Source organism: Ptychodera flava (assembly GCF_041260155.1).
Source record: "Ptychodera flava strain L36383 chromosome 3 unlocalized genomic scaffold, AS_Pfla_20210202 Scaffold_26__1_contigs__length_13983176_pilon, whole genome shotgun sequence".
NCBI lineage: Eukaryota > Metazoa > Hemichordata > Enteropneusta > Ptychoderidae > Ptychodera > Ptychodera flava.
Genome location: NW_027248280.1, coordinates 62,049 through 86,630, shown reverse-complemented (window position 1 = coordinate 86,630; position 24,582 = coordinate 62,049). Strand labels below are relative to the sequence as shown.

The following is a 24,582-nucleotide window of genomic DNA, read 5'->3' as shown; positions in this document are numbered from 1 at the left end:
AGAATTGCAATTTTCAACATTCCGTATTTAATTCAGAATGGAATGTTGATTTGTTAAATTGAATTCAGTATAAGGATATTGAGTTTTAAAGTTGAATTCAGAATAGTTCAATTCTAGATAGATAGATAGATAGATAGATGGACGCCTGCAGGCATGCATGCACACACAAACGTGCATACATGCATTTAATTGGATTTAATTTTATAAAAGATTTCAGTTGTGTGTTTTAAAAACAATTAGACGTGTAGTCATGTCACCATAACTGTTTTGATTATAAACATATGGCGTCCCTTTTGCGCCTTTAGCTTATCATGATTACAAAGTTAGTATCAATGTTCTAGCGAATATGCTATTTCACGAAACAATTTCTTTGGTGGGAACAGGAGAAGCGCAACGGAATAAATTTACTTCATTTTCCCAGACAGACGAACCTCTGCATGTATTTTTTTACTCGTTTACTCGTTGCGAGATCTCTGAACATGCTAAAGAAAGCAAGTGAGCTTTCCTCTAATAACTTTCTTTAAGACGGTACATGGAAGACTTGACATTACTAGCGACTATCGGTCAGAACCCCTTTATTGGGCCATACTTATGACTATGATTGAAAGTCTAGTGAGCTAATTTTCAAAATAAGCCAGATAAACAGCATTTTTACAAAACATTGGCTTAAACTATATTCACATTTAAGCATTTATAAAGTGACTGATTTACCTTCAGGTTTGTATGCAGATACACGTGCTGAGAATCCAATATCTTCTATCGACCTATCGGATGTAAACTGTATCCATGCATTCGGTGACCCAGAGAAGGACCTCGGTAATTCATCACCAGAATGCCTATCGATAACTGTTGTCCCCGTCTCTGGTCCAAGTCCACGTCCGGCCGACATGAATTCTTTGCCTGCTTCAGCTGTGAAACTAATGAAGGCGACTCTAACAATGACGTCATAAGGCGCCGACAAAGTCAAGAAATAATTCAGACTGCTGCAATACTGATTCGGAAAATTTGGAGTGGTCACCATATATGAGTCACCTGGCAGTAAATTTAATCTTTCTTTGTAGTTTAATGCCTGCCTTTGTGTCGTTGTGTTGAAGACCACTGAAGCTTCTGTAGACTCTACCATTAATAGAAGAAAGAAACAATGTTTGTTATGATATTACTCAAATTATCGTAAAATGAAAATAAAACGATTGCAGTTAACTATTTTGGTATTAACGATGATGTCAGATGCGAGTCATACTATATTTGGTCGACTCCTTGTATAAACTGTAATTGCCACGTGCACAAGCCAAGTTCACCTTCTCTTGCCACTAAAACCGAGATTATCTCCTGGCCGTTCCATATTATGAATTCCCCCGTCCATATCATCAGTTTTGTTGTGTCGAAACTGTTTTAGGTCGATTATTAATGTGCCTATCAGCATAAACAAATATTATTTTGGATTGTATGTGTCCCGCGATCGAAACCTGACATTTCTCAAAAATCATTCACATTTACATACACCAGCATACTTTTGAGTCATGTTTTTGTTTTATCATGAATGCGGGGTTGTTGTTACTATAGTATAACGTCACATTTTTTTGTGTGCAACTACTATATATCCTATTTCACATGTGATGATACGGGACCCGGACTACTTTTAATGTATAAAAACTTTACAAAATCGGATTTTTAAATTGATCTATTTTTTTGTACTTGAAACACAAAACTGTGAGCGTATTAGGGAAATATGGAATATGAAGATATATGTGTAAAATACTAAATACGGTCGTTACTAATTTGTTTATAATATGTTTCTGTATGCGGTGAAAAAGTGTAGTCTGCTATCCCTCTTGGCAATAAGGTGAACAAGGGATTGAGAATTTCGACAACGGAGCAGCGTTAGGTAATGTCAGAGAGAAAGTAATTTAGCGGTGCATCACAAATTTGTGCCGAAAAACCAACACAAACGAGAAAAGCCCGTATTGTTTGGCAACTGATTCTGCCAGCAAAACTTTAATGCCTATGTTATCTTTTGAACCTCGAAAACAACATCACAAGAGATGAGTGTGACCTAAGCAATTGTTAGACATTGCTCGTTGCAAGTGACTGACTAATGGAAACCATTGACAGCTTGCCAATAGCAACACATTCTCCATGACAACGTGAGAGCAAATATTATTCCAAAAGAAGTTAAAAAAGTTAAAGTAATCTTCATTTATGTTGGGAAAATAACGAATTATTGAAATTGGCTTGTGCATGTGATAAGTCAGTATATTATTTCCTAATAATTATTCTATCTGACATAGCATCTACAATATGGCGTATGACGAAGAGTGCTTCTGTCATATTTTTTGATCCGCAAGCCATTACTGCCATTACTTCAAGAAACGTTTTAAGTATACGACCAAGATTTAGAACAACTCTTCTAGGTCGGCAGAGATTTCTTTCGCCTTGCGCAATTCAAAATGTATGGCTATTCGGGTGTGGACCTTTCCATTGCCTCTTTAAGATTTTATTGTTTAATTTTAATGGTTTATTACCTGCAGGCCCGCAGATGTAAGGTTTCATCACGCTGCAAGGACTGTCATCCCATCCATGCCCAAAGGCACCCCTACATAAAGAGAATTACAATAATTATTATACCACATTTTTATCTGCTGATAAGGCTCCTTTTTTGTTTTGTTTTGCTTTTTTAGGCGTTCGGTACTATCCATCGACGCCATGTGTAATCATTTCAGGGAGTTGGGATCGGGAAAGATTAGCTTCCTTGCTCCTTCGATGTTGTATATTACAGCAAAACTCAATGTTCAGGATAAGAAATTGCCTAAAATACGATGGACCAATGCTGCTACGATATGTACAAATTCTTGCAATAACAATTGATCAAAACGTTTGAGAGTGAATGTTCTGACAAGGTTAGGATTTTCAATACCACTCCGCTTTTAGATTAGATTTGTGCGAACATCTTAAGGTACCAAAACGGATAAGGATACGGTATATCAGGCATATATTTCTACGTTTTGATCTGATGATCTGTATACTAGCTTACCAAAGTTGGAGACATCCACCAATTCCATTAGGTTCTCCTAGTGCCCAGTGGTTATAGCCAGTCAAATCATCGCCATCGGTTGTTACCCATGTGTTGTCGTTATTCTGATAGCCGTTTATCCAGATGTCTGTATTGCTGTATCCATGACTGCTGAGTAGTGAGATTATTTGCGAATGTACTGATTCGCTACGATCTTTCACCAATGTAAGTCCGTTTTCTCTGCAGGAAGCTTGTGCTTCAGCGAACGTTTTCCTTTCATCAAATAGTACCGTATTCTCAGCTAAACAAATTTCTACCGAAAAAAAAATGTAGTTTTCCATCACTGCCTATACTTTCCACTTTATGCTGGACATGGCTCCAGCAAAACGTTAAATGAAAACAAAAAAGCGAAACTAGGAGTGTTAATGAGAACAGCGTAAAACCTAAAACTAAAACTTATGTGTAATTACGAACAATACCAACAGTTTCGGAATTTATTTCTTCTAAGAAAATTGTAGTCTCTTTAAACTTTTGTCAATACCGTAGACAAGTCTTCTGAAACAAGTCAATGTGATTTTCATGTAAACACTTGCTTTCTATTGTAGGCACATCCCTCGATGCTTACAGAGGGGTAAATTTGCTGGTTCTCTGCTTCAGACTCCACGTATGACTGTTAATATGCATTGCTAAATGCCAGCCAAGCCTTTTGCTAGATTAGATTAACAACACATTATCGAAATTGGAAAGGTTATTTAGCATTCAAAAAAACCGCTGTCTCATAAAATAGTGGGCTATCGTTATGTCAAGCCTTCTTAAAATTAATAGTTTGTACCTCCATTTGTAAACAGTCACAAAGTTTTCAATTTAAGAGTTTAAGTACTTTTGCCTTTCTTGAATTCTATGTATGTATGTATGTATGTATGTATGTATGTATGTATGTATGTATGTATGTATGTATGTATGTATGTATGTATGTATGTATGTATGTATGTATGTATGTATGTATGTATGTATGTATGTATGTATGTATGTATGTATGTATGTATGTACTCTGTGTACGTGTCCTTCTGCATCTCATTTTACCAAAATAAGACCACTTTTAAATGTAAATAAAGTTACATGTCTACCTTTGTATGCAGTTATGGTAGCAGAGAAACCGGACGCTTCTATCGATGGATCAGATGTAAAGTTTATCCACACATTCGGTGACCCAGAGAATGACTTTGGTAATTCACCACCAGAATGCTGTGAGATTACTGTGGTTCCAGTCTCGGGTTTAAGTCCAAGTCCGGCCGACATGACATCGTATACGTATTCGGTTTGAAAGCTGTGGAAGTGTACTCGGATAATGACGTCTTCGGGTACGGAAATAGTCCAGAGACAGCTGAGCAAGCTGTCGTAGTGGTCAGGAAAGTTTGGTGTGGTCAGTGTCAATGTGCTTCCTACAGATAAATGGAACCTGCCATGACAATCTGATGTCTGGATTGTTGCGTTGGTAGCCATAGATGCTTCCGTTGATTCTGTGATAAATGAAGAAAGACATTAGTATGTTTGTGGCCATTAATACAAATATCAGTAACATTTTAACAAATCAAAAACTTCTCTGAATTAAATTTACCATCAATTTTCATGAAAATATATGAGTTGTTTATTCATTGACATATTAATTCATTCACTCTATCATTCATTAATATATACCTTCATTTATCCATTCACTCATTCATTCATCCATCCATTCATTTATTCACACTACTTTTTGAATAGATGATGGAACAGCTGTGGAATATGGCAAACGACTTAAGTTTAGCCGAGAGATTTCTTATTTTTTACACTTTCTGTTTAACGTGTTGCAAACCCATTCCTAAAAACTATTAAGGAAGTGCTTAGTCGGCACTTCTGTACTAGACAACTTCCATTCGCAGTACTATCAATTTCTGACCAGAAAAGACTGAAATTGTATTGATATCTTAGGGGTATTATATACCCCAACCTGAAAAGTTCATAGAGTGTATACTGCGGCTTTATTGGGGACAAAGCCGCACTAGCGAAGTGTCGCTGTGAGTGTATTCATGAAGTGACTGAGGCTATGTATGCGTTATTGCAATGCAAAACTACGATTTCATAAGAAAATTACTGAACTGCAATAATTTCTTCGATAGGATATATAACTGAAGTATTGGAATACTTTCGTCGCGGAGATGTTGGGGTAATAGCCAGTGGGGCTACCCAAGAGCCAGGATCCCGACCAGGTGAAATGCGTCACCACGATGTGGTTGTTCAAGGAACAGTTTCCAATTGTTTGTCCCACAACTTTATCAATAACTCTGAAAAAATTTAATATTTTCGTAAATTAATTGGCAATACAGTTTCAATGCAATTTCAAGCGCGACTTTATAGCAATTGCTTGTATTTATTAAAAGGCTTACTATTATGTCAACGTCATTCCGCGATACTGCGTGCATATCAGAGTACTCTTTATCGGTCAGAGCTTGCTCCCGAATAAACTTTGAAAATAGCCGGTCGAAGCATGTCTAAGTTACAGCCCAAGACATAAAAGACATGAAATAGATTTTAGTAAACCACTGCTTATCGGCAATTATCGCAAACAGTTCATACACAGGTTAGTTGGCTAAAGACCCAAATGACGTCTCCTCGTATAACCACTGGGGCAAGGCTGTCTCAAGTTTCTTGCAAAAACCCCTTTATTGAAATTTGACTTATCTATACAGGAAGTAAGAGAATTAATAGTCGCGGTTAGCGGCTAACTGACTACTCATGCGCCGGTTAATATACTATTCGAAAACAGGAGTGTACCCGACCATATGTGTTCGGCGGCGGCATTTTTTGAGTTTATAAAGAAATAAATACGAAACATGCAAAGTGTTATTTTTAACACGCCATTAATAATTTATGTATCACTGCCATTAGCCAGCAAGTATTATTCCGCTCTTCTCAACTGATACAAGATATCGTTACCATCATGCCTAAAATTATAATAGAGAGAGATTATTGCCGTGCATGTGAATGAGGATACACGCCAGGAATGCATGGATTAGTTTTTAAAATGAACACTGGTTTTCAGCTTGCAATTGGACATAGGGCAGTACAGTTGCAACAACAATGATGGCACAATACGTCCCTTATTACACACAGTGGGTTGCTATCATGGTATAAAATGCAAACTTAGGTCCTATCTTTTGACAGATTAAACAGAAAATCTCTACCTTCACAGGTGTGACAAAGCGTGTGTTTTCTGTTTCATAATAGGGTAAACTGAGTGTGAATTTATTGTTTACGCTATGTGTAATCGTCCTACTAATGTATATATCAAGTAACAATGAATTTTCTCTTTTATTTTTTTTCTTATTACTTACTATATATCTTGGTTGAATACAATAATTGACCATGTAAGCATCGACTTTGCATCTTCAAACCGAAATGAAGTTTCTAATGCTATCTTATGGCGCGACACCAAGGGCTGAGCTCTATATGATGTTACTAAAATGTGAGGTACTTGTTGTGTTTGGATTGTCTCACAGGACAAGAACACTAGCTGGAGAATACTTATGTTGAGCTGTTAATAGACCTTCAAAACAGCACCTAAATTAAGCGTTGAATAAATCAGTTGTATGTGACAGGCAGGCCAAAAGTTACTGAGGTCTCTTGGCATGTTGTTTCTCAATTCCTATTAATGTCGAGAAACGAGTCAATGTTTCTACCGTGACGTTCACCAATTTAAACATTCTAAAATTTAAAGCAGTTTATAAAGAGACAGGTCTACCTTCGTGTGCAGATATGAGTGCTGAAAATCCTACATCTTCTATCGATCCATCAGATGTAAAGCTTATCCATACATTCGGTGACCCAGAGAATGACCTTGGTAATTCATCACCAGAATGCCGTGAGATTTCTCTTCTTCCAGTCTCTGGTCCTAGTCCACTACCGGCCGACACGACGTCATATAAGGTTTCAGTTTGAAAGCTAAGGAAAGCTACCCTGATAATGACGTTATCCGGTGCGGAAATTGTCCAAAGACAGTTGAGATAGCTTTCATAGTTCTTTGGAAAGTTTGGAGTGGTTAGTGACATTGTGTCACCTGCTGATAAATTGATCGGTCTGAAACAGTTAGGGGTTTCTCTTTGTACGGTTGTCTCGATAATCGTTGAAGCTATGAAAAAATGAAGAAAAATGGTTGACTACCGTTATTCAAAATATCAATTATATTTGACAAAATATTTTTTTTAAATTATTCAACGTTTTTGTTGATGCGGCTTGGAAATTTTACGATGATATATATATATATATATATATATATATTATATATATATATATATATATATATATATATTATATATATATATATATATATGAAACTTGATTACCTTCGATGTTCGTTTCCAAGGTACAAGTGAAAGCATTACATGGTATGCATAGCAACAGCCCCTATGGACACGATGTCTCACTTTTTTAAAGGGACATTAGCTGTATCTGTTGACTAATTTTTCACTACTCTGTTTCAATGTATCAACTGCAGAATTTTACTATAATCCGATCAACATGACCAAAGCCCGGTGTCTTGCTTGCCAACACAGCCTGTATATGTGGAATGGCCATTGTTATTGTTAATAAATGTATTCTAGTCCGGACCTGAATACAAACTTAAACAATAACAATGCAGATTATACGCATATAAGGTATATTTATGAGCTAAATATTAGAAATTTCTCCATGGTTCAGGGATTCACACCATAAACTGCAGATGATACACTGAAACAAACAAAATAAAAAATGACCAAAGTTACAGCTAATGGATCTTTAATGAACCATTAATAAGAAAAATGTGATCGTGAAATTTTAGTGCATGTTGCTTTCTGATACTGAATTATCATAGAGAAACAGAAAAGTATCAGGAACTTATCATGCCTTTACAAATGAACTGCACATTTCATAATTATTAGTACACTTTGCAAAACAGACTTTCAACTTGCAGACTTCAAGATATTTCTGACATATGTCTGTGATATATTAAAATACTGCGCTCGAAGGGCGCGCCGAATGATATTAAACATCCAGATATCTCTGATATATATCTCATATATGTAAGTCATGCGGTTGAAGGGTATGCTGAAAAATATGTTTGATACTTTAAAGTAATGCGCCCAAAGGGCGCGCCGAAAACTTTTATATATATGTCTGATATATTAAAGTTTCTCGCTTGGATGGGCTCTGAAAGATATGTCTCATCATTATTAAAATTATGCGCCCAAAGGGCGCGCCAAAATGCAACTGAATGATGAAATTTGTGGCTTGCACGATGCATTTTAGGCAAGTATGAGCCCGTGTCAAAATTCAAAAACACACTGACCACCCACCCCCACCCCCTAATTGGGCATTTCCAAAAAACGGTGACCCCCAATCACCAAAGTCAAAAACAGGGTGACCCCTCCCCCATGAATCCACCGCCCCCCTCCAAGCCGAAGAAACTGACGAGTCCCTAATGCTATCTGGAGAAAAACTTACTTTGACCTCATTGATTTGGGATTAGAGGGGTTTAACCTAAACACATTATCAGACACTACTTGAGATGAAAGCCGTTGCGCTTAGATCCACCTGACCACTCTGATCTTATGTTTCCTTTTCAATTTGAGACAATCTGATATTAAATGGCCGTCTTTCTAACAATTATGACAAGAAGGAGTACAAACTTGTTTGTGAGAAGGAGATTGAGAATTTGGATCTGATGACGTGGGAGTGTTACTTGAATTCTGTGAACTGTTATCATTTGATTTTCTACTCTCCTTTGAGAAATTCTTTGATGGAAAGGAGGAGTTGAATTTCCCTGCACTATTTCGGCCCGGTATGAAAAGGACTGAGATGGTTTCCCGGTTTGCTGACAAATGAAGTTTCATTGGTCAATGAATAATCATCAGTCAAACATACAGCAGCCTCTAAATTACCTGTCTTTTGTTCATCGATAGATGTGTTGACGTCTCTTTGAATGTACCTTTAAAATTCCTCAATGAAAATGATCTGCCGTAACTTTGAATGATCTTGACAAACGCTCTCAGAAGAATACCAACGGTTAAACAGCTGTTCCTTTGTTCGAACAAATTGAACAGAAGGTTGATCTTTCACTTTTTGACAATCCCTAAATCCTGATGATAAGCTTCCGACACAAACTCAAACCCCTTGAGAATTAAATCATAATCTGAAGTCTGTTCTACTGACAACTAAATGTAAATTTCTCTAGCTTTACCCACCAAAGCACTCTGCAAGAGAATAGACATTGGCCTTTCAGGTAATTCCAGACTCTATGCAATTTTCTAAAAATGAAGAAAATATTTGTCGACATTCTTTTCTTGAAAGGGTGCAACTATCCTGAATTGTAAAGTGATGTCAAACTTGTCTGAAGAGGAAATTTTTCCTGGGTTTAGAAGCTCTAAACGTTTTAATTCTATATGTAGTCGTTGCAGTTCTATACTCTTGGAGCTAAATACTTTGTACTGCACCGGAGAATTATTTCCCTATCCAGAGCTTTCGACAACTATCCAGCCGTCTTTATCAATGGTGTTGATTAGCACCACTGCGCATGCGTGATCTTAAAATATTATCCCAGATTCGAGGAAGTTGATACCGTCCGCCATCCTCGAATCCAGGGATAATATTTTAAGATCACGCTTGCGCAGTTGTGCTAATGACTACCATTGATAAGACGGCTGGATGGTTGTCAAGAGCTCTGGATAGGGAAATAATTCTCCTGCGCAGTACAAAGTATTTCGCTACAAGAGTATACTATGTCTGCACAAATGAGTCTGCATCGTTGCAGTTCTTTAATCTTACTTTTTTTCTTGTCGTTCCCCTTTTTCCTTTCCCTCTCTTCCTCTGTCTGTCTTTCTTTAATCTATTTCTAACCTTTCTTTTCTGTCTTTCTAATATTTGTAATTCTTTTTCTCTCTGTCTTTCTTCCATTTGTATTTGTAATCCATTGTCTTTCATTTTCAATTCAAACTTCTCAAGTTCTAATCTGAAGTGATCCCCAAAGTCTAATCTAACTCTTACCGTCCAGTATTTATACTAAAATGATTCCATTCTGAATATATCAGAATAACAGAATTTTTGTTGATATGACGAATACCATTCTAAAAATATCTTCACTTGTAGTAAACATGACCTCTAGAAATTTCAACAAATATGTAATTTAATTCAGGGTCATGGCTGAGAATGAACCTAATCATGACCTTCAGAATGTTCTAGCACTAATTTAACTCAGGTCATGGCAGGTAGATAATGACCTACTTAACAATGTTCATCAACCTATCATCTACTCACCACCACAATCCAATTCGTCGGAATTGTCTTCACAGTCATATTCTCCATCACATTTATAGATTGAAGAAATGCATTCGTCGTTATCGCATTGGTATTCGTCACTGTCACAGCTCTCCCATTGGTCACCTGAAATTTATACCAAGAGTTTGTTCAATTTCTTACCATACTACTGCTACCATGACATTTTTTTCCTGCTACCATGACATTTTTTTCGACGGCAGTGATGTAGCTATTGTATCTGACAATTGTACTAGTTAATCTGTGCGTCATTCCCCTCTACTCAGCAATATCGCAGAAGGCCCGTCGCGCGCTTAATTAATGCGGCTGATTTCAGATGCAAAACTTTATGTTCTTATAGCAAAAGTGTGAGATGAATTTTTGACATCCACTGCCACGTATCACCAAAGTTTGTATTGTATGTCTCGATGTGGATGTCGGCTGGTTTGCTTTACAGATTCTTCGGTAAGGTTGTTACTCTTGCAGTTGAATATCTTATAAAATAGGCGACTGCAAAGATGACAACAATAAATCAAGTAAGGCGAAATAATTATCGGAGAGAAATAAATTCGGTAACGAGACTCTAAAAATGACACGAGTGAAATAAACATCAAAATGTGTTTGTCTACGCTCTATGTGCAGGCTTCATACAAAAGCGTAATGGCCGGACATGTTGGGGTAAGGTTTGCTGCACACAAGAGAAATTAGCTTAGCAAAATTACATTCGATGCTGTTTGCTCAGACATTTTACACTCAGACACGGGCAACTTTTCGTGAGCATTGAAAACAAAGTCGACTGATAATCGATACACGGCGAAGGCCGCTATAAGATTGGAAAGTCACACCAACCTATCTTGTCGGCTATGTATCTTTATGACCTTCGCCTAGTATTGCCCCACAAGAGTTCTGTACTATGGGCCGACTACGGCCGCTCATTTTCCTATTGTCATGTGATCTCCAGAAGCGCGCTTTAGTGAAAATAGACGTTGGGAAAATCACTTTCTCTGGCGCACATGGTGAGTAATTGACTTCCCGAGGCAAAAAAAAAATATCAAGCATGTTGAATATTTTGCCCAACGGCTCGAACGGATAAAAGCTCACGAAAAATCGCCCACATAAGAGAGTAAAATTGCTGAGCTAACAGCCCCGAACAAAATTTTGTTCGGCTAATTTCTCTCGTGTACGGCAGGTTTAACGTCGGCCATCATTCTGTGTCACAAATTTTTTAACGGAGATGAAAAAACTTGTTCAATTTAACTGGTTGTGTGAGAGTATGGAGTGTTAAATGTTAAAATGACGATAAAAGAAGTTAACGTTTTCGTTGGAAATTATGTATTACATTGATTATCACAATATAATACAATGACTCTTCACAACTTTTATATCTTTTAAACGTGAAACCAGCAATAGTTGTCGAAACTCTATGGACATTAGATAGTGGAAATATTTACCATCAAGTACACCCGTCCCTTTAGCAGATGGAGTTATGTTAATTATTCGGATTATATTACAAGTAACATGAACATTGTGCTTCCTCTGATTTATGCAAACGTGGATAAGAAAATGCACACGATGATGTTATATTGTACATAATTTTAGAACCCATTTGGTCGCGACGGATTCCATTTCTTGTGCAACGGCTGATAAGATATACTTACCGGAGGTAGAGTCTTCTAGATATTCTATATCCGCTATCGTGCCCTCAAACCTGCTTGTTGATGCACGATCTTGTGTCTCTGTGGGAGCAGCGTCAACAGGTTCAAACACACAAACAGATAGGAGAACCAAGGCAAGCAACAAGTGATCCATCTTCCGCCGTGACGCAGGATTCTCTGTCGCTTAAGCGTCGATTCCTTAACTTAAAGAAGTATGTTTAAATGATAAGATGTAAAATTTAAATACAGCTTGATTGATAGATACATCTGATCAGGAAAAGTTTAAGGATTTCCGGAGGTACTATCGTATTATGACCAAAACATCTAAAACAATAATAAAATATATATGACCAGTGAAACCAGTTCGGTGTCATATTCAAGAGCTAGCGGGGGTCGACCACGCAGGCTGTTGATGCTACATTTTAACATGCATAGGGATCAAGTTACTTTGAACTTAACATCGGTGCTATATGTTTAGAAATAAATTTACTGCGTTTTGAAAATCGATATTACATATATATATATATATATATATATATATATATATATATATATATATATATATATATATATATATATTACATATACACACACACACACACACACACACACACACATATATATATTATATATATATTATATATATATATATATATATATATATATATATATCTCATCGAAGTACAGATGTCCTCGTGGAATATAACAGTGTTCGATGCTGAGCAAAGCATTATAAATAATAACACAAATTACTTCAAGTATAAAGAAATGAAATCTGTTGCTTAAGTTTCATGCATCCTTCAGACAGAAGGGTAGCCAATCTAGGGTACAATTTTCTACAAAAGCAGACGTCAAAGGAAGTATTGGACTACAAAACAAGCCATATCCTGCAGCTGGTTTCGATTACATTGGCCTAATATGTACACTCTTCTAATTGACTCGAAACGTTTTGAAACAATCGGGTCATGATCCATCCACCCCTCACTCTGGAAACTTTCCAGATGCATTCAAAGAGGCGTAAAATATCGAAATCTGTTAACAGTCTAAAATAATGATTGCCTGATGTAGTAATATCGATCATAATTCAGTCGGACACATCAAAATAGGCTTCGTCACGGCGAAACTTTACGTATACTAAATGGTTTGCCATTCATAAACATGCATGAACAAGGCGATCGGCGATTAATGGAGAACTCAAAGATTGATACATTAACATTATTGATGTTTTTGAATTTCGTGGTTGTTGTTTGTGACATTATATAATTATGTATAATCCCATGTTAAAATTCCATGGGATTATAAATTTATCACATGAACAGTCTTCTTATTTTTCTTTAGACGTAGATGGATCAAAATTACTGTTACAAATTGCATGAATTTCGTCGCTATTTGTGTTTATTTACGCGGGGTACTTTCATTTAACGAATAAAGCGGCCCGTCACCCTGTAGATACTTTCATTCATAAATCCCATTAAGTGAAATTTTGATAAATGGAATGGTATCTTTACCACTCAGATATACGGACTCGGTCACGTGAACGTGTCAATCATTGTCTCGCGCTGTCGATGCCAAGGCAAGTCGGCCATCGGCGGACATAGCTTTCACCTCGCTAGCGACGGATAGCCATAGTGATTTAGAATATTTACGAATAGATTTATGAATTGCAATGCAACGACGTGATCGAAACAGTAATTCTCATTCTTAGGGATGCCGTGGCTTTTGAAAATATCACACAAGTTTTCGACCTTGGCGAGCGCGAAAGATTCAGTTCGATGACACACATATTTGGCCACATTGCATGTTTGTTTGTTGCCACAACGCTGCCGTCACCGGTCTCCGCCGGTGTCAACTCGGATCCAAATCTGTCGTCAATGTTTCCTTCTGACGGACTTTTATGTTTGCAGTGACACACATATCTCACCCGTAGATACATCCTAATTTTGTTACTTGACGGAAACTCTGTTCTGTTGTGAGTGTCGTCTGAGTCAACTTTCGAAATACATCGGATTCCACAGCGCTGCACTGCAGAGTTAAGATCACAGCTTGGCAGCTGTCTTCGCTACGCTACAGACCTACGCCGCAGGTTTGATTCCGAGCGAGAATTTACGGACCTTTTTGTGTGATGAAGGACATTTATCGTTGTTAGTCGAATGACTTTATGCCTTGCCTCCTATGTCGTTTTCCCGAAGATTATACTGTACTCATTTGTTCTGTTGAACTTACGTTGAGGTGTAGGTTTCGGGTTATCGCCATGTACGACGTCCACAGTGAGCCTTGCCTTACGACTCGACTCACCTTTCTGGCAAAAAGCTATAATTGTAAATTGTGTTGTGTGATACCATTAGTTTACGGAAGGAGAATACCGCTATCTAATATTCGGTTTGTTGTAAACATACAAATCAAATCTCCGCAAAGGTTGAAAACTGTCACAAGGGCGTTCTTCGAGTACATTCTATTTTACTAGAGCTTTGCCAATGCAAGTGAATTTTGTGACGTCATACCCCTGATTATTACTGTTAATGCATCAGATTATCACGCCATTGTGGCCTCACAGGGAGCAAAGCAATGCAAGGTTTCTGTCTCTAAACAAATAAAGGAGTAGGCTTTCTGAAAAGAGGGTAATTGTTGGGCAAAAAATGTACATTGTATTACATTCAATGTTGAGTTTAAAACTGAATGGAGAATAGAATGGTAAGTAACTGTTGTAAAGTTGAATTGAGAATCGAAGGGTGAGTTATAATATTGAAAAATAGAGCTCAGAATAGTAAAATAGAAAGTAGTTGGTTTCGCATGGATTGGACACCATTCACGTGGTGTTGTAATACAACAATGCTATAGGGAGACTTTGAGTCATGATCACGCAGTTGACGCGTTTCCCGCAGGACTCCTTTCATGGTTACGAGTGCTTCGGCTTTCCTTTCCCTTTTCAAATTGCACTTAAAACTCCTCTTGACTTCGCAAAGCCTCTTCTGTATGTTGTAGAAAATTTATATCCATTAGCTAACGTGTTTACAAGTGTGAGCAAATGTCGCAGCGATGTCTGTCTGTCTGTCCGTCTGCGCGATATCTCAGGAACGGCTTATTGGATCAGATTCAAATCTGGAATCATAGATTGTGTTTGCAAATTAAAAGAAGTGAATAGTTTTGGTAGGTAAGACTTCCAATTTTGTGCTCATTTGCATAATTAATGACTTTGATAAAAAGAAATACATTGACAACGGCAGCACAGAATTGGATGAGATTCGCTGCAAATGTTGATCGCATCAGAATTACCTGCAATGAAAGACACAAAGGTGTGACATGAAAGTTAATTGCTAATTTAAATATTTGGTGAAAGTCATTGCGCATTTTTATTTCAGCCAATTCCTAATTTGCACATTAATAAACTTTGCTAATTAGGGATTTATATCTGGATCAAGTCAATCAAAATTGATGATGAAACTTGCTTTGTAAGTTGAAGACTACGGCGCACCGATTGTTTCCAAATTATTTTTAAAATTAGTGAGAATCAAGAAAAAAAATCGCTGGGGTTAAAAAATGAAGGGGGTGGGGGTGGTCATCCAAAATAAAAAATAGCTAGGGGTAAATAAAAAACGGAGAGGGTACTGTGATATCGCTAGGAAAAAAAGTGGGGTACTATTGTAGTGGTAGATCAAAATTGAAGAAAATCGTTTGTATCATTAAAAACATGAGGAGGGTTAGGGCTGGTGTAAATAAGAAATGGGTTGGTTAGATATTTGTGAGGATCAGAAAAAAAAGTGAAGGGTGGGAGAATACAATTTTAAAAATGGTTGGGGCAATTAAAATTGGGAAGATCCGGAAAAAACACCGGGGTGAGAAAAAACAGAGTTTATCACCAGTGACTTTGGGAAAAATACGAGCGTATCATGATGCAAAACGTTTCAGTGGCTTTATGAATGTCAGGAAAAAAGAAGAGATATAAAAAGGATACTGAGAAAAAACGAGCAGTGCTTGTTGAAAATGTGGAGTACTTGTTTGGTGGGAAAATCAAGATATAGGTCGTTCGCCCAGTTAAAGCGATGAAATTCGTTTCTTCGCCTCGATAAAGTTTGTGTGTGTGATTGTGAGCATGCGTGTGTGAGTGCTTCACGAACTCTACAACGTGTGGAGCGGTCTCAGTCAGAAAAATGTAACAACTTAGCCGGCTATTGAACCACTCTTTTTTGGGAGTGGAGATTTAGCCGAGTGGTTCTCTCTGTGGCCTCTCCGCTAGGCGACTGATGCCGTATGTTGTGGGTTCGAACCCGATTGAAAACTTGCCGTATTTTCTATCCTGGGTTGGTAACACTGCTGGTTATCGTTCGCCCAGTTAAAGCGATGAAATTCGTTTCTTCGCCTCGATAAAGTTTGTGTGTGCGATGTGTGATTGTGAGCATGCGTGCGTGAGTGCTTCACGAACTCTACAACGTGTGGAGCGGTCTCAGTCAGAAAAATGTAACAACTTAGCCGGCTATTGAACCACTCTTTTTTGGGAGTGGAGATTTAGCCGAGTGGTTCTCTCTGTGGCCTCTCCGCTAGGCGACTGATGCCGTATGTTGTGGGTTCGAACCCGATTGAAAACTTGCCGTATTGCTATTTTCCCAATTTTATTTGCCCAATCCCTTTTTCCGAATCACCACAAATATCTAAAATAATTTTACAACTCTATTCTCTCACCCTTCACTTTTTTCTGGATCGATATAAATATTTAACCAACCCGTTTTTATTTACACCAGCGCTAAACCCCAACCCCCTCGTTTTTTAATTACACAAACAATTTGCTGTAATTTAGATCTATCACAACAATAGTACCCCTTGTTTTTTTACCCTTGCAATTTTTCTCAGGATGTTACCCCACTCCACCCCTTCGTTTTTTCAATACCCCAGATTTTTTCTGGATGTGCTCCCCCTTTTCATTAACCCCGGCGATTTTTTCTCTATCTACCACAGTACCCTCTCCCTTTTCATTTACCCTTGCGATTTTCTTAACTTGCATGACCCCCCCTTCGTTTTTTTAACCCAAGCGATTTTTCTTTCTTAATCGTCACAAATATTTAAATATTTTTGAAACAATTGGCCGTACTTGCGTCCCCTCAGAGGTTCTTCTGGTGCAATTTTCACGATATCTTTGTCCATTAGGATTATCTGCGAGAGTATCGGACGCAGTGTCTTGAAGCGGAAGCGATGACAGGTTTGTTAGTTGTTTTTGTTGGTTCTGATTGTACTATGCGATCATTAGGCATAATGTTGTACCGGAAACTGGTTCCTGTACTTGACGCAGTGTTTGTCGCGGGACCATTATTTTAGGTATAAAATGTACAAATTGTGTTTTAGGTACAATTTTCTCGTTGGAGTGAAATTCATTTGGTCTGTAACTAAGCTATTGAAATAATTCCAGTCATCAGATTAATTTTTTCTGTCTACACTGTACTTTCGACTCGCTGGGACAAAAATTTAAGAAAATTTACCATGGGAAACACTATATTTGTGTTCCGTCAACATTAAGGAGTGTCGCTGCTCACGAAAATGTTATAATTAATTTTCTTGATGATTTGTGCAAATGTTAAGTTCGGGTAGAAGGAAATAATAATAAAATAAAAAGCAGGAGATAGTGCGCCCTCTATATGATCAGTCTAAGCAATTTTGGTGAAATTGGTCAAAATGCTGCGTATTCTATTAACTGTCATCATTCACTGACCTAGACACAGTTTGAGGGGTCGATCTCGTGCTGTTACATCACACAAGGCTGAACAATGTTGCGGAGTAATATTTTCACAATAATTATTTTCCTATGAATAAAACCTAAATGTATTCGTATCGTGAATTTTTGTTTGTATAATTCCAATATTATTGTCTGTGTAGAGCGCAAAATATACTCTTTTGATGGTTATTATTAATGATGATAATAAGGTCACCGCGAACAAAACGCAAAGGATACTCTTGGACATCGGTACCACAAAATGACCCTCCTCCTTTCGTATTTGGGATTACAGCTTTTAGGTCGACAAAATCTAGATGCAATAATGCAATTACGGAGAGGATATAGAACACATTATATTAAAGAGAAAATGCCGATATATCACTTATGTCCTATCCATCCTTTTAACTGCTAGCACTAATGCTTGCTAGGACAAAAAGTTTATTGGCACCGATTACTGTAAAGAAATATGACCAACTCATACAATCTTAATACCAAATAACCTTTCCTATCTTTCAAGCAAATAATATTTATTCATAATTAATTTTGCTGTGCAAAAGTTATCCATATAAGGTGCATTTCATCATGCAAAATTCAAGAATATAAAACGCTAAAAATAAATCCACTACATACTGATACATTGCGTACATAAGGTAAGGCAAAATTTAAAAAAATTCAAAGTTGTGCTATATAAGGGCTCACAGTCGTTCCATTAGAAATACTCGATCAAGCGTATAGTTTACTGCATAACACAAAAAGAATATAATTTCAACAGTATGATTGTGTATATTATAAAATGTAAAGTAAAAAGACGATTGAAAATGAAATTCCATAAATGCAACTGTTTACTTGTACAAAACTACTCTCCCTACATTTGGCACGGTGCACATATTTTACTCTAAGGACTTCTGCGGTATTCAATGCTCATAAGTTATGTCAATATGGATGCGCACGCATATTACATTGTGAACACTAGGAACAATAATTCCAATTTCACTGTCGCTGGTGGAGCAAGTGTTGCCTTGTTTACTAAAACATACAAAAGTATTAATCTGCTCAACCCTAGTATCGCTGTAGATAGGTCTACATTGACCATTCATAGCCATTGCTTCGGGCCAAAGCATTGTCGTGAAAGGTTTGAACTCAAGATATTGGAAGTACATATACTTAGTGTAATGGTTTTTATGATGTAATCACGTTAGTCCTGAACAGATGTTATAGTCAGTTGAAATCCGGGCCTGTTGACCGAAAAGTCAGATTTAAAGGTGATGTGCATGCTGGATGACATGACTGTAAAATCATTAGGTAGGTTTGATCCTGAAATTGGAAGAGTTGGATTCCATCTTCAGGGCTTAGCCCCTCCCACACCGTGAGTGTGTCGTATTTGTCTTCAGTGTCAAACGAGCTGAATGAATTATGTAGCATGTATCCCTCGGCTGTGGATACCGCCCAGGTACGTTCGAGGTTATTGTCATACGGATTTGGTAATTTGGTGACTCGATGACGACGGAGGTTGCAGGAGAGAGCCACTGAACTAAACCTTCAGGTAGTTTTGATGATACACTTGGTAAGTATGATGGGGGCACATGTGTCCCTTCGAAAGAAGCAAACAAAAAATTGAATCACAAAACAATTCGATCTATAATTCAGTCAGCTGGAAGGAACTTTGTGATATATGTTAGTCCCGTCACTTTAAGCATCGCTTAACCTCCTCTACAATCTACAATTACAGTGCATGGGTTATGTGCTTGATAGGTGGTAGCTCAACATTACTTATAATTTATATTGTATCTTCTGCTTTGATATACTGCGAAAAGCAACGACGCATTGAGTATTTGAGGTATATTGACATGTCGTGCCTATCGAAGTAAAGTGACATGTCAGTACATAAGATGACGAACAGGACAAGTGTCTCGATTCTTATTTACGTCTCGACATGTTGTCCGTTTCAACTTTCGTAAATAGAAAAGCAGACATGAAATCAACATCTCATTTCGATCAAACATCAACGGTTAACAATTTAGTTAGCTCTTTAGGTTACGACGCATGACCGTTTTGTTGCGCAATTATCGTTGCTTATGGATCCCTAATTTTTATCGGCCAGCAAAGCAAAAACAATTTTCGTGGAATTAAACGATGGCAACATCCCGCCTACATAACATTCTAATAAGGAATACGTATTCTCACCTGGATAACTGTTAGAGGACAGCCTATTTGGCGGCGAAATGCTTGTGATGCTATCTGAAAAGTAAACAAAACATCGCCTATGCATATTAGCCTGTCTGCAAGTGATTTATGCTGCCACATAAATGATCATGATGCATATAGGCTCACTAAAATTAACTTATTGAATGTAGATTATGACAAATTTACAATTCCTTCTCACCAATAGAACAGTTTATAACAACATACTATCACGCTAACCAACATATGCATAAACCGACACACACTGATCCCCAAAGCAACTTAAACCAGATGTGAACTGAATGTTATCAAAATTACTCAAAGTGTACACATGCACATGCATGGATAGCTAGAAAGCTAGTTAGTTAGATAGATGGATAGATAGACAGATAGATACTATCAGATAGATAGATAAATAGATAGATAGATAGATGGGGGTATAGATAGATAGACAGACAGACAGACAGACAGACAGACAGACAGACAGACAGACAGACAGACAGACAGACAGACAGACAGATAGATAGATAGATAGATAGATAGATAGATAGATAGATAGATAGACAGATAGATAGATAGATAGATAGATAGATAGATAGATAGATAGATAGATAGATAGATAGATAGATAGATAGATAGATATTTTATTTATTTATTTATTTAACTTTATTTACTGTCGATAACATGTTCGGCCAATAAGGCCGATCTTCCACAAGGTCGACATTAAAAAATTTAAAGAATGACAGAGGAAAAAAAATACAAAAACTAATACAAGGAACAAACCAGTAAAAAATCAGGTCAAGAAAAAATAACAGCAATAGGACAATAAGACAACTAACACTACAACAAAAGGCAAGGACATATCACACCCGATCCATGAGAAATTTATACAATTGCAGCTTGAAAGATCTCAGATTTGGGCTGTTTTTCAAAGATGAGGGGAGTTCATTCCAAAGGACAGCACCAGAATTTTTCTCATTATTTCCGTTCTAATTTTTGGCAAGTACAAATTGTTTGTTGAAGTTGAGCGCAGAGACCTGTATGAATGAACGTTAGCAGGCTGGAAAAGATTACTCAAATAATTTGGACACAAGCCATTGACAATTTAGAACATCTGGACCCCTTTTTGATAAATCAAGCGACTACCAAGTGGAAGTAGGCCCAAAGTTTTAAACAATGGACCAGTTGGTTGATCCCATTTAGCCCAACAAACTAAACGAATGGCTTGTTTTTGCAACTGAAAAAGTTTGTTACAGTAGGATTGATCACAATTTCCCCAAACAACCGAACAGTAGTCGAAGGTTGATTCAATATAACATGTATAGAACAATCTCCGTGCCCGTAAGGGCAAGAGATGTCGTATTCGTCGTAACAAAGCCAATTGACTTGATAGTTTACCACGCAAGGAATTTACATGAGCGCTCCATGAAAGATTGCAATTCAAAATTACTCCTAGGAGTTTTTCGTCGCTAACATTTGACAATGGATCATTATTTAAAGATAAATCCAGGTATGATTTCGGTAAGTGTGATTGTTTCTGATGAGAAGTAATCAACATAGTTTTGTTTTTGCTGAGTTAACTAGCATCCTGTTTGAATTACACCAAGATGACAAATGATCAGGGTCGGCTGTTAAAGCAGACTCAAGCTAGATGATTGTTTCCCTTGACGTGTGCAAGGTCGAGTCATCTGCATACATGTCAATATTGTTCTGCAAATATAACGGCAAGTCATTAACACAGATAAGAAGATAGATAGATAGATAGATAGATAGATAGATAGATAGATAGATAGATAGATAGATAGATAGATAGATAGATAGATAGATAGATAGATAGATAGATAGATAGATAGATAGATAGATAGATAGATAGATAGATAGATAGATAGATAGATAGATAGATAGATAGATAGATAGATAGATAGATAGATAGATAGATAGATAGATAGATAGATAGATAGATAGATAGATAGAAGCATGCATACATTCAGGATTGCATGCGTACTTGCATACATGCATCCAATTGGATTTCATTATCAAACGTTTTATCATTTGTGTTTTTAAAAACAATTTGAACTGAAGAAATTTCACCATTATTGCTTTGGATTATAACAATGTCTTACCCTTTGCTTGCTATAATTATAAACAGTGACTATCAATTCCCAATCCAATTCCCAATTTCGGTTTATTGGCTCAAATATATTCACATAGATCTCTGTCTTCGATATGGTGATCCTGTTTTCTATTGTGCTGACATCTTTTTGGGTTCCATAAATTAGACAGACGTTAATTTTGCTACATGGACTTTCCAATGATAACTTTAATTTTACAGGTACTCACCTGCAGGCCCACAGATGTAAGGCTTGGTATAACTGCAGGGAGTGTCGTCCCATGCGTGCTCCAAGGCAGCCCTTAATAACAAAAAATACATTATGACATTAGTTTTCTCTGATATGATTCTTCACTGTTGTACTTGTTACCAGTGAAATTCATGTGCAGACACCGAGATGTTATTGTTGAAAGTTTAAACATGTAACAATCATCCTCAAGAGTTCAAAGAAGAAGATTTTGCTCCTCTCTTTCATCTTAGAACTCGGAATATATTTACTAACCAGAAACTGCAAACATTATGTGGCAATGTAACAAGATGCATTTTGTAAAATGAAAAATGCTAGTAAATTTAATTCCGTTGAAAAGGTTCGCTCGACCAAGAAAAGTTGCTTGCACACTACGCTTTCTGCGATTTATAACTAAATGATACTGGACGATTTAGCAAAACTGTATCACTCTGAAGATCATGCTTCAATTCTTCAATCTGCTAATCTTTATTCTAGCTTACCAAAGTTGGAGACATCGACCACTTTCATTAGGTTCTCCTGGCGCCCAGTGGTTATAGCCAGTCAAATCATCGCCATCGGTTGTTACCCACGTGTTGTCATTATTCTGATAGCCGTTTATCCAGACGTCTGTATTGCTGTATCCATGACTGCTGAGTAGTGAGATTATTTGTGAGTGTATTGATTCTCTCAGATCTTTCACCAATATCATGCCGTTTTCTCTGCAGGAAACTTGTGCAGCAAAGAAGTCTTTCCTCACAGCAAACAGTACGATATCCGAAGCTATGAACATTGTGAAGGAAAAGAACGTAATGAGTAGTTTTCTATCATAGATTTTATATGTTATATTAAGGGCAATTTGGTAAAGGACTACTTTCGACTTGGAAACAGAAGCAATTGCTTGGAAGTGAGTTCTGAATTCCATCAATCGCACTCTAGCTACATAATGTAAGCAATGAGTGAAACAAGTGAAGTTCATTTAAATACGTTCAAAAATACAAAAAACGGAAAGGTATATGAGAGAGAGGTGAGGGGGTATACATACATACATACATACATACATACATACACATACATACATACATACACATACATACATACATACACATACATACATACATACATACATACATACATACATACATACATACATACATACATACATACCTACATACATACATACATACATACATACATACATACATACATACATACATACACACATACATACACCACACATACACACACATACATACACACATCATACATACATACATACATACACACACACATACATACATACATACATACATACATACATACATACATACATACATACATACATACATACATACATACATACATACATACATACATACATACATACATACATACATACATACATACATACATACATACATACATACATACATACATACATACATACATACATACATACATACATACCTACATACATACATACATACATACATACATACATACATACATACATACATACATACATACATACATACATACATTTTAAATAAAACAATTCATTTCTGCTTGAAGTGTGCAGTGTTGTATCTGGTTAAAGAAAGATTCAACATTCGATCGCAGCTTATTCTCGTCATAACCTCAATGCATTCTCTCTCTATTCGAGAGCATCTTTTGGCCCAATTTATTGAAATTATTTATTATAGATTGTCGTAATATTGCAGTATAAGTAATTGTTTCGTGTCCCAATATTTTTAGTATTCATAAACTTTAATGATTTTTTGCTTCAAGGGAAATACCTTTATTACTAAAAAAGTACTGCAACATATAATCAAGTGGCTAAATTACCTTGTGATACAGATACTCGGGCTGAGAACCCCCAATCTTCTATCGACCAATCGGACGTAAATTGAATCCATACACTTTGTGACCAAAGAATGACCTTGGTAAATCATCACCAGAATGCCTGTAGATTACCGTTGTTCCGGTCTCTGGCCCTAGTCCAAGACCGCCGACACGACATCGTGGCCTTCTTCGGTTGTAAAGCTACTGAACTCGACGCTGATAATGACGTCATCAGGCGCCGAAAAGGTCCAGAGGCAATCAAGGCTGCTATAATACTGATCCGGAAAATTTGGAGTAGTCAGTATCATTGTGTCAACTGTCGATAAATTGAATCTTCCAGTACAGTCGAATGCCTGCCTTTGTGATGTTGTGTTGGAAACCGCTGAAGCTTCTGTAGGCTCTACCGTTTATAGGAGAATGAAATGTTGTTTGTTATGATCTTATATAAAATACCGCAACAATGGACACAGAACGATTGCAGATATTTAATGTTAATTATTATATAACATGCCAGGCTTCGAAAAAGAATTA

At 37.0% G+C, this 24,582-nt stretch overlaps 2 protein-coding genes across 4 annotated transcripts in view; both read right to left on the bottom strand.

The window, feature by feature from the left end:
- Positions 1 to 691: 691 nt before the first annotated feature.
- LOC139125695 (tolloid-like protein 1) lies at positions 692 to 12,194 on the bottom strand. Its single transcript, XM_070691796.1, has 7 exons — positions 11,995 to 12,194; positions 10,340 to 10,465; positions 6,792 to 7,178; positions 4,138 to 4,530; positions 3,032 to 3,323; positions 2,523 to 2,593; positions 692 to 1,116 (listed from the first exon to the last, which is right to left on the bottom strand). Exons 1-7 carry the CDS (start codon positions 12,143 to 12,145, stop codon positions 692 to 694), a joined length of 1,845 nt encoding a protein of 614 aa, XP_070547897.1. The 5' UTR covers positions 12,146 to 12,194.
- A 5,999-nt stretch (positions 12,195 to 18,193) lies between these two features.
- LOC139126084 (tolloid-like protein 2) overlaps positions 18,194 to 24,582 on the bottom strand; it is a 36,921-nt gene continuing 30,532 nt past the window's right edge. For 2 of the 3 annotated variants that reach the window (XM_070692140.1, XM_070692141.1), the window contains 2 exons: positions 19,877 to 19,930; positions 18,194 to 19,283 (listed from right to left, as the gene is read on the bottom strand). In XM_070692140.1, coding sequence (XP_070548241.1) covers positions 19,042 to 19,283; positions 19,877 to 19,930 — 296 coding nt within the window. In that variant the 3' untranslated portion in view covers positions 18,194 to 19,041. Of the gene's footprint in view, positions 19,284 to 19,876; positions 19,931 to 22,213; positions 22,285 to 22,712; positions 22,993 to 24,054; positions 24,452 to 24,582 lie in introns of all 3 variants that reach the window. The other variant, XR_011550460.1, reaches the window with a different exon arrangement.

Coding starts and splice junctions, on each gene's coding strand:
- LOC139125695 (XM_070691796.1), bottom strand. CDS start 12,145: ATGGATCACTTGTTGCTTGCCTTGGTTCTCCTATCTGTTTGTGTGTTT. Junction 4,531..6,791: donor ACTCATATCTGCACACGAAG/GTAGACCTGTCT, acceptor CATTTATCACAG/AATCAACGGAAGCATCTATG. Junction 3,324..4,137: donor TACCATAACTGCATACAAAG/GTAGACATGTAA, acceptor TTTTTTCGGTAG/AAATTTGTTTAGCTGAGAAT.